The following is a 14,914-nucleotide window of genomic DNA, read 5'->3' on the forward strand; positions in this document are numbered from 1 at the left end:
CAGGGCATGGATTTATGGGTACAGGGCCTGGATGTATGGGGCCAGGGCCAGGCAGCATGACGGAGACAACCGTAGGACAGAGAACACTACAGGAGGGCTTTCACCGGCGACCCGATAGCTGCTGGTTAGTAAATATGCAGGAGGAAGTGTGGGTTAATATGTGTTTTACTACTGGGATGTCTACACAACTGTGTGAGTCGATTGACTTCAAAAAGTTCACGTCACACATTTTGCAATAACTGCGGCGTCTTGCGTAGACTTGTTTACATATTTTACATGTCATTTAGCTGACGTTTTTAGCTAAAGCAACTTACAATTGCTATATATCAGAGTTGGACGCCTCTGGAGCAACTAGGGGTTAAGTGTCCTGCTCAGGGACACATTGGTTGATGTATCGCAGTGGGAATTGAACCCATGTCTCCTACACCAAAGGCATGTGTCATATCCACTGGGTGGTGATGACCATATGTACACTACCGGTCAAAAGTTTGGGGTCACTTAGAAATTTCCATTCCACTCCATTCCAGACACAATACCTGCTGAGATCAGTTGTATTGTTTTTTTTAACCAGGGCAGCAGTTTTCTGATTACATTATTTGCTTACATAATTGCAAAAGGGTTCTCGACTGTTGTAGAAAGAAGTGGCTGAAGAAACACTTGAAATTCATGCTTTTTGGTCTAAACGTCATACCCAAATTAAAAGTGGTACAGCTCCCATATACTTTGACACTCAGGGGTGTGCCTGATATCATTGGAAAGGTGATTGATGTGGGTTTGTTTGTGTATTAGAGAAGTGTTGTATTTTGTAGTCTTTTGGCTTTTTTATTTGCACTTTTCAAATAGAAATAAAAAAACGCACAGACATATTTGTAGAAAAGAATTCATATAAAATCCATTTTTGAGTCTTTTAGCTTCTGAATTTTTTTCTGTAGTAAGCTGAGACGTGGCTAATGCTGTGTTGTCTGTCACCTGTCAGATGTGTTTACAGCAGTGTATTTTAATAATTTTACAGATTTATAACTTGGACAGAAATAAAAAATCTCCATTCTAGCCTCTGTAACTCTGTGTCAGTAAGGCCTAGAATCACCCTGACACAACTTGAGAATGTTTCCTTTCCAATGATATCAGGCACACCCCTAAGTGTCAAAGTATATGGGAGCTGTACCACTTTTAATTTGGGTATGACGTTTAGACCAAAAAGCATGGAATTTCAAGCATTTCTTCAGCCACTTCTGTCTACAATAGTCGAGAACCATTTTGCAATTATGTAAGCACATAATGTAATCTGAAAACTGCTGCCCTGATTAAAAAAAACAATGCAACTGATCTCTGCTGGTATTCTGTCTCCATCCATCCATCCATCCATCTTCGTCCGCTTATCTGGTGTCGGGTCGCGGGGGGAGCAGCTCCAGCAGGGGACCCCAAACTTCCCTTTCCCGAGCAACATTAACCAGCTCCGACTGGGGATCGGCGTTCCCAGGCCAGGTTGGAGATATAATCCCTCCACCTAGTCCTGGGTCTTCCCGAGGCCTCCTCCCAGCTGGGCGTGCCTGGAACACCTCCCTAGGGGGCGCCCAGGGGCATCCTTACCAGATGCCCGAACCACCTCAACTGGCTCCTTTCGACGCAAAGGAGCAGCGGCTCTCTCCGAGCTCCTCACGGATGACTGAGCTTCTCACCCTATCTCTAAGGGAGACGCCAGCCACCCTCCTGAGGAAACCCATTTCGCCGCTTGTACCCTGGATCTCGTTCTTTCGGTCATGACCCAGCCTTCATGACCATAGGTGAGGGTAGGAACGAAAACTGACCGGTAGATCGAGAGCTTTGCCTTCTGGCTCAGCTCTCTTTTCGTCACAACGGTGCGATAGATTGAATGCAATACTGCACCCGCTGCGCCGATTCTCCGACCAATCTCCCGCTCCATTGTCCCTCACTCGCGAACAAAACCCCAAGGTACTTGAACTCCTTCACTTGGGGTAAGGACTCATTCCCTACCTGGAGAAGGCATTCCATCGGTTTCCTGCTGAGAACCATGGCCTCCGATTTAGAGGTGCTGATCCTCATCCCAACCGCTTCACACTCGGTTGCGAACCGATCCAGTGAGTGCTGAAGGTCGCAGGCCGATGATGCCATCAGGACCACATCATCTGCAAAGAGCAGCGATGAGATCCCCAGCCCACCAAACTGCAACCCCTCCCCACCCGACTACGCCTCAATATCCTGTCCATAAATATTACAAACAGGATTGGTGACAAAGCGCAGCCCTGGCGGAGGCCAACCCTCACCTGAAACGAGTCCGACTTACTACCGAGAACCCGGACACAGCTCTCACTTTGGTCATACAGAGATTGGATGGCCCTGAGTAGAGACCCCTCACCCCATACTCCCGCAGCACCTCCCACAGTATCTCCCGGGGACCCGGTCATACGCCTTCTCCAAATCCACAAAACACATGTAGACCGGTTGGGCATACTCCCAGGCTCCCTCCAGGATCCTTGCGAGAGTGAAGAGCTGGTCCGTTGTTCCACGACCAGGACGGAATCCGCATTGTTCCTCCTCAACCCGAGGTTCGACTATCGGCCGAACCCTCCTTTCCAGCACCTTGGAGTAGACTTTACCAGGGAGGCTGAGAAGTGTGATACCCCTATAATTGGCACACACCCTCTGGTCCCCCTTTTTAAAAAGAGGAACCACCACCCCAGTCTGCCACTCCTTTGGCACCGTCCCAGACTTCCACGCAATGTTGAAGAGGCGTGTCAACCAGGACAGCCCCTCCACACCCAGAGCCTTGAGCATTTCTGGACGGATCTCATCAATCCCGGGGCTTTGCCACTGTGTAGTTGTTTGACTACATCAGTGACTTCCGCCTGGGAAATCGGCGACAATCCCCGTTATCCTCCAGCTCTGCCTCTAACATAGAGGGCGTATTAGTCGGATTCAGGAGTTCCTCAAAGTGCTCCCTCCACCGCCCCTATTACCTCCTCAGTGGAGGTCAACAGTGTCCCATCCTTACTGTACACAGCTTGGATGGTTCCCCTTCCCCCTCCTGAGGTGGCGAACAGTTTTCCAGAAACACTTTGGTGCCGACCGAAAGTCCTTCTCCATGTCTTCTCCAAACTTCTCCCACACCCGCTGCTTTGCCTCTTTCACGGCAGAGGCTGCAGCCCCCTTCGGGCCCTTCGGTGCCCTGCAACTGCCTCCGGAGTCCTCCGAGATAACATATCCCGGAAGGACTCCTTCTTCAGTCGGACGGCTTCCCTGACCACTGGTGTCCACCACGGTGTTCGTGGGTTACCGCCCCTTGAGGCACCTAAGATCCTAAGACCACAGCTCCTCGCCGCAGCTTCAGCAATGGAAACTTTGAACATTGTCCACTCGGGTTCAATGCCCCAGCCTCCACAGGGATGCACGAAAAGCTCCGCCGGAGGTGTGAGTTGAAAGTCTGTCGGACAGGGGCCTCCTCCAGACGTTCCCAATTTACCCGCACTACACGTTTGGGCTTACCAGGTCTGTCCAGAGTCTTCCCCCACCCCCTGACCCAACTCACCACCAGATGGTGATCGGTTGACAGCTCTGCCCCTCTCTTCACCCGAGTGTCCAAAACATACGGCCTCAGATCAGATGAAACGATTATGAAATCGATCATTGACCTCGGCCTAGGGTGCTCTGGTACCAGGTACACTTATGAGCATCCCTATGTTCGAACATGGTGTTCGTTATAGACAATCCATGACTAGCACAGAAGTCCAACAACAAACAACCACTCTGGTTTAGATCAGGGAGGCCGTTCCTCCCAATCACGCCCTCCAGGTGTCTCCATCATTGCCCACGTGTGCGTTGAAGTCCCCCAGCAGAACAATGGAGTCCCCCACTGGAGCCCCATGCAGGACTCCAGTCAAGGTCTCAAGAAGGCCGAATACTCCGAACTCCTGTTTGGTGCATATGCACAAACAACAGTCAGAGTTTTCCCCACAACCCGCAGGCGAGGGAGGCGACCCTCTCGTCCACCGGGGTAAACTCCAACACAGCGGCGCTCAGCCGGGGGCTTGTGAATATCCCCACACCCGCCCGGCGCCTCACACCCTGGGCAACTCCGGAGAAGAAAAGAGTCCAACCCCTATCCAGGAGTATGGTTCCAGAACCGAGACTGTGCGTAGAGGTAAGCCCCACCAGATCTAACCGGTAGCGCTCCACCTCCCGCACCAGTTCCGGCTCCTTCCCCCACAGAGAGGTGACGTTCCACGTCCCCAGAGCCAGCGTCTGCCGCCCGGGTCTGGTCCGTCGAGGCCCCTGACCTTCACTGCCACCCATGTGGCATCGCACCCGACCCCAACGGTTCCTCCCACAGGTGGTGGGCCCATGGGCTGGAGAGATGGGAGCCACGTAGTTTGTTCGGGCTGTGCCCGGCCGGGCTCCGTGGCAAACCTGGCCACCAGGCGCTCGCCGACGAGCCCGCCGTCTGGGCCTGGCTCCAGACGGGGGCCCCGGGCTTCCTCCGGGCAGGGTCACTCCATCTCTACCTTGCTTCTTCATTGGGGTTTTTGAACCATTCTTTGTCTGGCCCCTCACCTGAGACCACTTTGCCTTGGGAGACCCTACCAGGAGCACAAAGCTCCAGACAACACAGCCCTCAGGTTCACAGAGACACACAAACCTCTCCACCACGATAAGGTGATGGTTCACGGTATTCTGTCTGGAATGGAAATTTCTAAGTGACCCCAAACTTTTGACCGGTAGTGTATTTCTAAAATTGTATTATGTTTTTGTGGAGTTATTATTACACAATACTTTTTCCGACCTTTTGGAATCTTGCCCCTGACAAATAACCCATTTTACAAAAAAAAACTAACACTAAAACTAATAAAAACTAAACTAAAATTAAGCATTTTCAAAAAATAAAAGCTAATCTAAACTAGCAAACCCACTTTAAAAACAAATAAAAACTAAACTTAACTGAATTTGAAAACAAAAAGTCAAAACTAATGAATTGTAACTGCCCGATAAAATATGGAGGACTGCACTATCCCGTATTCACAGTTGTTCAATAAATAGCAGACACAGGTTATTTCAGTTCAAAGTGATGTACCGTTTTCGTTATTCTAAGGTCATGTTACATACATTGACCCTCCTTTCTCCAATTTGTGACAAACATAAATCAGATAATTGTATATTGCTGCATTTATTTCGGAGCTGCCCATTAATTTACCCTTTCTGGTCAAGAATCTATCTTTTTTACCAGGGTTTATCACAAGACACACAACTGGCTCTTTTTGGATGCTCAGAGGACTCTTTAATCCTCCCTCTACACATTCAAACAGCTATATTGATGGGTATGGTTCTGGCAAAAAAAACTAATTCTTAAGGACTGGAATATACCTTTTTCACAGCAGACATGTTGACATGTCATAGTAGGAAAAGCACAGGTGTATTCAAAACCATTAATGATGGCTGCATTCCACTTAGTGATGAATTAACTTAAAATGTCTTTTCTGGCTCTGTAACGTGGTGAATTCTAACTGAAAAGTGCCGAAATCACTGATCATTACAAAATAAAGTTTCCACTACAGTTACTGGCATGACTGTCTATGAAAAAACATAATCATATCCGCTGATACTCCATAAAAGTTTGATCATATTATGTGGGAAATGTTTCACATCTTTCACACTATTAACTGTTTAATTCGCAGGCTACTTAATCTCTGTTAAACATGAGGACGGGAAAAAAAATTATAAATCCACTTAGAAAATACTTTCAGTCATCCTCTGCATTTCCCATAGATGAAATAGCCTATCTTACTATCTTACTGGGGGGTGGAGGGGAGGTAGTAGTGTGATCCCGTGGATGAATTGTAGGCTATTAAGTGAACAAGGTGTACCCGGTCCACCAAACACTGGGCCGTCTTGATTCTGCACATATTTCTGTTACTGTAGTCCTATTTACTATTTCATTATTTCATCCGTGCGCACTGTCAACCTGCTGTGGAGACGCTGGCCTCACTAACCTCTCCTCCTCTGACTTGGGTCTATATCGCACTGGACTCAGTTTCACTGAGCCTACTAACACTTAATAAATAAAATAAATTGCATTGCATCAGTGAGTTCAAATTGCTTATTATGCGTAATTTGAAATGACACTGAGATGCATGTTGTTCTGTAACTGGTGTGGCGCTGCTGCTATTCTCTTCATTTCCACTTTGACATTAAAAAGTTTTTTACATGGTTCGGTGCATTCACCACTTGGTCACCATTTGCCATTCTGGGCATTTTCTTTTATTGCTTATCCAAGATGACAAACCTCCAAACAGAACATTTTTTTCTCGCCTCCACCTCCGTGATCAGCACCTCAACCTCACAGTCGCTGAAGTTTTTTTTTTTCGTCTGCAGCGGGATAATCCATTGTGATTGGACAAAGAATGACGTCGGGGGCGCATTTATAGTCATTTCCATATTAATTTATGGGAGGAGGCAAGGCGGGGTCGGTCACTCATTCATGTGCGCTCAATTTTACGTTGATTATCATGTATAAAGGAAAGGTGCACAGGACCTGGCGTACGACCGGTTTTATACATGTGAATAATTCTGTGCGTAGGTACTTTTCAAGTTTTGGCCGTACGCCATCTTCAAAGCTGCGCAGTCTTTTATACATGAGGCCCCTGGTATGGTGCATGCTGACTCACTGAAATAGCTCACTGGGACACTGGGATGGAATAGAGCCATTGTTAAGTTCATCAATTTCAGCTGTGCTTTTCCTACTACGACAAGTCAACATGTCTGCTGTGAAAAAGGTCCATACATCAAATCCACCATGTTTATGAAACTTGCTACATGAACAATGATCCACCTGGAGAAACTGCGGACTAAGTTTTCAAAACATCAGCATAAAGGGGAAGAATCCTGGGGCACTATTTGCAATTTCTGGACCCAATGTGATTCTACTTTCATTTATGCATGTATGTATGCATTGACTTTGTCTGCTTGTCTGAATTGGGCATATTTGTACCTCTCCCCCCTTGTGCGTTTGTGTGTGTGTGTGTGTGTGTGTGTGTGTGTGTGTGTGTTTGTTTCGTTTGTATTTTGGGTGTTGATTTTTCTATATGTTATCCATATGTCAAAAAACTTATAAATAAATTACTAATAATTATAAATAAAAATAAAGACTCCATAGTCTAACACCTGACCTCAAAATGGAAAGTCAAGTTGAATGATGGATTTGAAAAAGTGTGTCACCCCTAGTAACCAGGTCCTAAATCCAGTTCACACTCGGATATCAACAGTTTCACCCAGAGAGCTCTATATATTATGCTTACCTGTGACGTTTAGCCCATCTGAGCGCTGACACCAGACGTGGCGAGATGAAGCCCTCCATGGTCCAGTCATCCACTTGTATTCCAAACACTGACCCTCTGCAGGAAAAGCATAGCCATGACTTTGTTAAAAGCTTTAACAATGTAGCTTATACTGTAGATCAGGGGTGATTCTAGAATCAGACCTTTAGGAGTGCCTGGAACCCTTTTAATTTTTTTATTTGTTACATTATTCTACTAAACTAATATGCATTTTAACATCATTGTGGACCATCGTGATAGGGGAAACACTGAATTGTGTAATTAGAAAGACACCATCAATTCTGAGAAAACCTACTTTAATGCTGAGCCACAGGGCCATTATTACAAAGTAAGTGTCAATAACATTTGAAAATTTGAGATTCATGTGATTTTGACTAAAGGCTGACAATGAAAATGTCTGAAAATGTTTTTTCTAAATGATCTAGGCATCCAGATTCTGGGTTTAGTTTCACAATGTTGTGATATTCCTAGAGCAGAACTCCTTAGCTCACAAAATATTAACACAGACTTTTTTTTTGGGCAATTCTTTTTTTTAAAAGGGCTACAATGGCCCCTGCTGTAGAATCAACATGCAGTTCTATAATATGCCTCTGTGAATGACTTTAGTGTCATTTTGAGTTCCAGCAGGACTCTGACAGACTGACCTGTACACGGCCGAGCCTCCAGCTCCTGTTCTGGACACTGCAGCAGGTTCTCTGGATCCTGGGCCACCACGGCTCGGGACCGGACCTGGACTGAGCCAAAACCCAGGTCATCCCCACTCACGCAGCTTAGCTGGCACGGACTCCAAACTGTCCAGTCTGTCAGGTAGCACTCTCCTACAGAACATACAGAGAGTTCAGCAACTAAAACTCTAAATGGGAAAAGCAAGTCCATTTAGTGCGGCCATAATTCATGTTTTTAAGCCTGAATCACCTGTACCACCATTCTTTTTGAACAGCTGACAATTAGACATAACTTAAAATGGTCAAATCCCAAAAAAATGCATTCAAATAATGGCTGAGTTTTGACAAGCTGCAAGCATTAACAAATACAGACGGGTGGCTTATAAAGGCCAGGTATAAAAAAAAAGACAGAGAGGGTGTGGAATTAACTATAGTCTGATTCCACTTGATTCTACTTTGCTCACTGTTAACGCACTGTTAATCTACCTTCAGTGAAATAAAACACAGTAGATGTCTACATGTAAGAATGTAAGTTCATTGTAAATAACTCAGATTTTTCAAAGCTTTCAACTGCATCACATCGACTTCGGAAAAGTGACGACAGCTGAGCTATTTCCATGACAACCGAGCCGAGGGCATCCACTGACGAAGATGTGGTTAAAAGCATAGAAAAATACCACTCAGTGAACCTTGAGCCTTTTTTTCAGATTAAAAAGCAGAGGGAGGAATTCCGTCTTGTGAGATGCTAGACTTTTAAGATGATTGAAGAGAAGTAGTGAAGAGAAAACAGTATTGCTGTTAAAAAGATAAAGTGAGAGCAGTGGAGTGGTGACCATGACATGACTGTTGTTGTACTGATAGAATCAGTGCTGTGGAAATGTACATATGCTGAATGTATTAAGACAAAAGGCTAAAGATGGAGGAAGTGTTGAGTTTGCATTAACAACAAATTAAAACATAAAAAGTAGGAGAGCAGGAAATAGTGAGGCTTACTAAAATATAGAATATGCTTATACAATATGGGAATTAAAAAAAAACGGTTTTAAATAAAGGTCTGATTTTCCCTGCACTATTAAAAGCATCCAATTATGCCAATTTTCAGTATTTGAACTGGAAAGCCTCCAATCAACACTTCAGCCAATCAGAGTCAAGTACTATGAGGACTAGTAGATTGATTGGCAACATCGTTACATACTACATATTTGAAAACTGAGGCAAAACAGGAAAACTAAATTATATTGGATTTTTTAAAACTTATTCTTTCTTGTTACATCATTGATTCAATCCCCAGACCAACAGGATAAATCTGGGTGAAGAAGTGAAAGAGTAGCGTTTGTCCCTCCCTCATTACCACCACTGAGGTGCCCTTGAGCGAGGCCCTTAACCCTCCCCCCAAAAAAAAAGAAACGCTGCTCAGTGTCCAGCAGATCAGACTGTGGTTGTACTGGGCAGCTTCCAGGTATGAACGTGGAACTGTGTGAATGTGACAGGTCGTCACAGATGAGAACTTGTTCTCAACTGACTAACCTGGATAGACAGATAATAAAAAATAAATACAAATTTGATCTTTCTAAGATGTCACAGAAGATATGCCATGTTTCATTCAGGTGCAGGTATATCCATTCAAATGTCCACTTCACTCCCTGGCAGTGGAAGGCTGTGTGGCTGGACAATGGTCAATAGCATACACTGAAGTGAAATCAAGATGAAAACGCCTCCTCTCAGATGTTTTCCTACCAAAACCCTGATTCAGTTTTCATTACGATCATCTGCCCAGAAGAATGATATTCTCAGCAAAGAGAATATTCAACAAGAGAAGATTCTCCTTAAAATAGATTACTCTGCTCCCTCTGTAATGCCAAGGCTAATGTGAGCACATTAATGCACATTCAATTAATCATGAAGCCTCCCATCCAATACATAACTAAATCAGGTAGGGAAGAAGAATTGTAAAATCACAATTCTATTAAAAATGGGTTTCCATCAGAGTGAATGGTTTTCTTTTTGAAGTAGTCAGAATGGACAGAAGCAGGAACCAGATCTGAGGCTCCTCGTTGACCTTGTAGTCTCCACAAAGCCACTTAACTTGATTATGGGCTGATTACACCCACACACAGTCCAAGCTGGAGCAGTCAGTGTAAGTATACACATGCTTCTACAAATACAATACACACACAGTGCAGCTGCTGTAACCAGCCAGTTTTTATTTTCTTTTTTCGGCAGCTTGATAGCAACTGAAAGCTTTTTATTTTGGCATAATAAAAGTTGCCTGCCACAAACATCTGTTATCAGCTCTTTAAAAGCTTGCGGCATTGTCCTCAGCTCTCTTCCTCCCACCTGTTAACATCGGCGCTGCATTGTGTGGTACACTCTGGAGCTCTTGAAGCTCCTACAATCAAACACACTCAACAGTAAGTGCTTCAACTGCCAGGTCTTTGTTGTTATTGTGAAAGCCTGGAATAAGCACGAGAGGTGGTACTAGAGAACAAAACACTGACTAGTGAATACTGTTATATTTATATGTTGTCTAACCAGTTGGATGTTGAATCCTGGCAGACACTGTGGAATAAGCTATCGATGACGACGTTCCACTTCTAGGATTGTTTAGGTGCCGCCTTAAAATTCCGCCGGATCTCCCTCTTTTTAGGACGGATGTCCGTCCCTTTCCTCTTCCTTTGTGTTGGCGTTCTAACCTCCGGTGGATCTGTGAGGACTATGGTTAACTGCTCCTCAGATCTCTGCAGGGTAAATCCAGACAGCTAGCTAGACTATCTGTCCAATCTGAGTTTTCTGTTGCACGACTAAAACTACTTTTAAATGTACACAGGTTCCACCAAAACAAGTTCCTTTCTGAGACTATTTAGCAGAGGCACCGTTATTGTGTCAGGGGCTTAGCACCACCCAAGATGATTGTGATTGGTTTAAAGAAATGTCAATAAACCAGAGCACGTTTTTCTCCCATCCAGGAATGCTGTGTGGACTAGCCAGACCTTGCTCTGCAGCGCTGAGGAGGAAGGTCTGGCAATGTGAGACTAGTCCCCCCCAAATCATTTCCCTTTGTTGCCTTTCTCTTTTTGTTAACATTGTTGAGGAAGTCATCTTGTTTGAATAGACTTTATTGGAATTTTCAATGGACAAAATCTATAAGGGTTTCGCATTGACATTCAATGTGAGCACACACGCTACGACTAGTTGATCGATGCAAACAGCGTATGCATTAAAATTGACATTTGTACATTTTAACAGAGGCTGATTGACACATGTACAATGTACATAATTAATACAAATGTACAGTGTCTATCCAGCAGACAGCAACAGGTGGATCAAATGCAGAAAATCCTCCTAACCTTACAAAAAAAAGTCCAAGAACAATGGTGCCGTTCTTCAAACCACAACAGATCGGTTAAATCAACGGTAAACAAAAGAGGGGCTATACTTAACAACCTAATTGGAATTAAAACAACCACTGGAACAATAGAACAGAATAAGAAAATTAGATATGGACTATTAAATATTAGATCTCTGTCTTCTAAAGCAATATTGGTAAACAATTTGATATCAGATAATCAATTCTGTGTTACCGAAACCTGGCTGGGCCATGAAGAATATGTTAGTCACTAGGTCTGCAGTCTGAACGTAGCCTACTGCAGGCCAAAGTGGCCCAAATCGGGGGTCAAGTGACCAGGTCAGGCTTCTTCAGAAGTAGTGTGAACACTCAAATCTAGCCCATATCTGATTTTTTCAGATCAGATTTAGGCAACTTCCACATGTGGTCCTGAATCCGACCCGACCGCAATGTGAACAGCCAAGGCGGATTCGATGTGACTTTTACCTCAAAACCCTTCGCTGCGCCCTCTCTCCCCGCCGGGAGGGGCGGGGCCCCCTGCTTCCAGTGCGGCTGTTAACCGGGGCGGACTGTCCTCATTGTTACCCAACCGCGCGTCGCATCGCCAGGGCGGGGATCGGCTCACGTAAAAAGGTGATGTCGGCAAACCCCCCCTCCGACCCGCCTGTAAACACGAACCAAGGAGTCGGGGTCGCCCCGTGGTGCAATGAAAGTGAAAGCCGGCGTGCGCAGGCTGAGGTGGGATCCCGGTCCCTTGGGGTCGCCGCACCGCCGGGGAGGTGGAGCGTGTGCGAGGGCGAAGCCAGAGTGGTGGAGGCCCGTAGCGGTCCTGACGTGTCACACAGACCTCTGTAGTGAAGCTGCAGCCATAACCCCGCAAATTTGTCTCTCTTTCTCTTCAGTCTTCTCCTCCTCAGCACCTGCGCATTGATGTTATGGCTGCCATTACACAAACATTTTAATACAAAATCAAAAAATAAAAGCGAAAATGCTGACTTCCTCCATAACCTCCCTAACTTAAGTGCAACAGCGTGCTGCGTCTGATGTCATCGTTATTGTTCTTTTGCGCATGCGGGTCAGTTCGTAACCGCAAACTGTTCACACTGGAATCTGATATAGGCCACATTTTGAAAGGTAATGTGAACAGCCAAACAAAAAATCAGATCTGAGCAAAAAATCTGAATCAGGCATTAAGACTTGCGGTGTGAACGTAGCCTAAATGAAGCGACTCCTCCCAGTCATATTAATACTCAAATTCCTAGAGGCTCAGGCCGAGGAGGGGGAGTTGCAGCCATCTTTGATTCATGCCTGTTAATTAATCCTAAACCTAAACTAAATTATAACTCGTTGTTCTTAGTCTTCAACCTCCAACACGGAAAACATTACAGCCAATTATATTCGCTGTTATTTGCTGAGCTCCAGGTCCGTATTCTGAATTTTTATCTGAATTCTCTGAGTTTTTATCATGTGTAGTCCTTAAAGACAAAGTAGTTATAGTAGGTGATTTTAATATCCATGTGGATGTTGACAGCAATAGCCTCAGTACTGCTTTCAACTCATTATTAGATTCAATTGGTTTCAGTCAGAGTGTGCATAAGTCAGGCATGTGGCATTGATATTGAGGATTTAATAATATTTCTGCAGAATCCTGTATTATCAGACCATTTCGTAATAACTTTCGAATCCTTACTACCCGACTATACAAAGTTAGATAAAAGCTTCTACACTAGATGCCTATCTGACAGTGTTATAGCAAAATTTAAGGAAGATATTCCAACAGCATTTAACTCAATGTCATGCCTTAATATAACAGAGGACCTTTGTGTTAACTTTAGTCCCCCCCAAATTGATACATTTGTAGATGGTGTTACGGCCTGCCTACAGACGACTTTAGACTCTGTTGCTCCCCTCAAAAATAAGATAATAAAGCAAAGGAAATTAGCTCCTTGGTATAACTCCAAAACTCACAAATTAAAACAAATCTTGCAAAAACTTGAAAGTAAATGGCATTCCACCAAACTGGAAGAATCTCATTTGGATTGGCAAGACAAAACCTGAAAACCTATAGTATGGCCCTCAGAAATGCCAGATCAGACTATTATTCATCACTGATAGAAGAAAATAAGAACAACCCAAGGTCTTCTTTTCAGCACTGTAGCCAGGCTGACAGAGAGTCATCGCTCTAGTGAGCCATCTATCCTTATAGCTCTGAGTAGCGAATTTAATAAAATAAATAATTAAACGATTAGAGATAAAATTCATCACCTTTTGCCCTCAACTTCTAAAGGTTCACCTTTAAACACAGGACTACTAGAAAGAACGACAAGACCTAACATATACTTAGACTGCTTTTTTCCTATAGACCTTCAACAATTAGGGCCCTATCTTGCACTCAGCACAATTGCCTTTGTACACGACGCATGTATCATTCCTATTTTGCACCCGACGCACAGCGGACTTTTCCCTCCACAGATGCACGTCGGTAAATTAGGGAATGTATTTGCGCTCCCGGGGGTGGTTCAGCAAAAAGAGGAGGCGTGTTCAGGCGCAAACGTTCCCTGGTGCTATTTTGCAGTTTCAGAAAAAAATTCCGCCACAGACCAGGAAAAACCTGGTCTAAAGTCAGTGGCGCTAGTCTAAAGTCAGTAGCGCGTTATTCAGATGCTATTTTAGGGGCGCATGCTTGGCCATAATGTAGCGTGTGCACAACGTGCATACATTTTGCTTCTCTTATCTACACGGACGCAGCAGTTCCCATTTTTGCAAACCATACATAATTACAAAGAAAAATATTACTGAAAATGCGCTTCAGGTGTTTGGATCGGTCAGGAGGCACTTTACAGTACAGTCCTCAAAAAGTCCCAGCATTCTTTGTGGCTTGTTGTGTTTTACACAACATTTCCATGAATCATGGATGTGTTGATGACATAAATGAGGAAATATTAGAGGACTTGAGGAGACGTGATATTGAACTATGGCGGGATTGAACACTCCGGCGGAATCTGGCCTGGGAGTGGCAATGCGCGATGCGATCCTGGTGGAGCGGGTGGACGGAGATGGAGTGGGGGGTAGGAGGAAGGGGCACAACATGTGCATGTGGTGGGTTTGGAGGCCCACGCTCCATGGCTGCAGCAATCCTCTCCAGACTTGAGGAGATGAGCCCGAGAGGCCGCAGCAACATCGCCACCCGGTCAAGACGGCATTTATTACTTTGCCGCATCCCGGACAGCTCCCCTGGCGTGCGCCAGGCAAATCCTCCGTCATAATAGCAATCCGCCACGGAACAAGCGCGCTTGATCTTAAAGGGAATGTGAGATTACGCTCTGATTGGTTCTTTTCACGTTACGCCCAAACCACACCTAGCTACTTCAGACCAACCCATTTTAGATTTGCGTCGGGCGCAAGAGTCATTTATCCCGCCGGTATAATAGCAACAGCGCTCGAGACCCGCCCACAAAGCTACTTGCATTTCATGTTTGATACTTGCGTTTCGGATCATTAAAATAGGGCCCTTAATGTTAAAAGTCTGTTCAGCTAAGCCATCTACCTGTCTCTTA

At 44.9% G+C, this 14,914-nt stretch overlaps 1 protein-coding gene across 1 annotated transcript in view; it reads right to left on the reverse strand.

Annotated features, from left to right (window-relative positions):
• The window catches only part of thsd7aa (thrombospondin, type I, domain containing 7Aa), a 258,145-nt gene that overhangs the window by 39,299 nt on the left and 203,932 nt on the right, over positions 1–14,914 (reverse strand). Inside the window, exons 24-25 of the mRNA XM_028597031.1 lie at positions 7,991–8,164; positions 7,308–7,403 (exon numbers count right to left, since the gene is read on the reverse strand). Of these exons, the coding sequence (XP_028452832.1) occupies positions 7,308–7,403; positions 7,991–8,164 (270 nt within the window). The remainder of the gene's footprint in view (positions 1–7,307; positions 7,404–7,990; positions 8,165–14,914) is intronic.

This window comes from Perca flavescens, chromosome 14 (genome assembly GCF_004354835.1).
Source record: "Perca flavescens isolate YP-PL-M2 chromosome 14, PFLA_1.0, whole genome shotgun sequence".
Classification (NCBI taxonomy): Eukaryota; Metazoa; Chordata; class Actinopteri; order Perciformes; family Percidae; genus Perca; species Perca flavescens.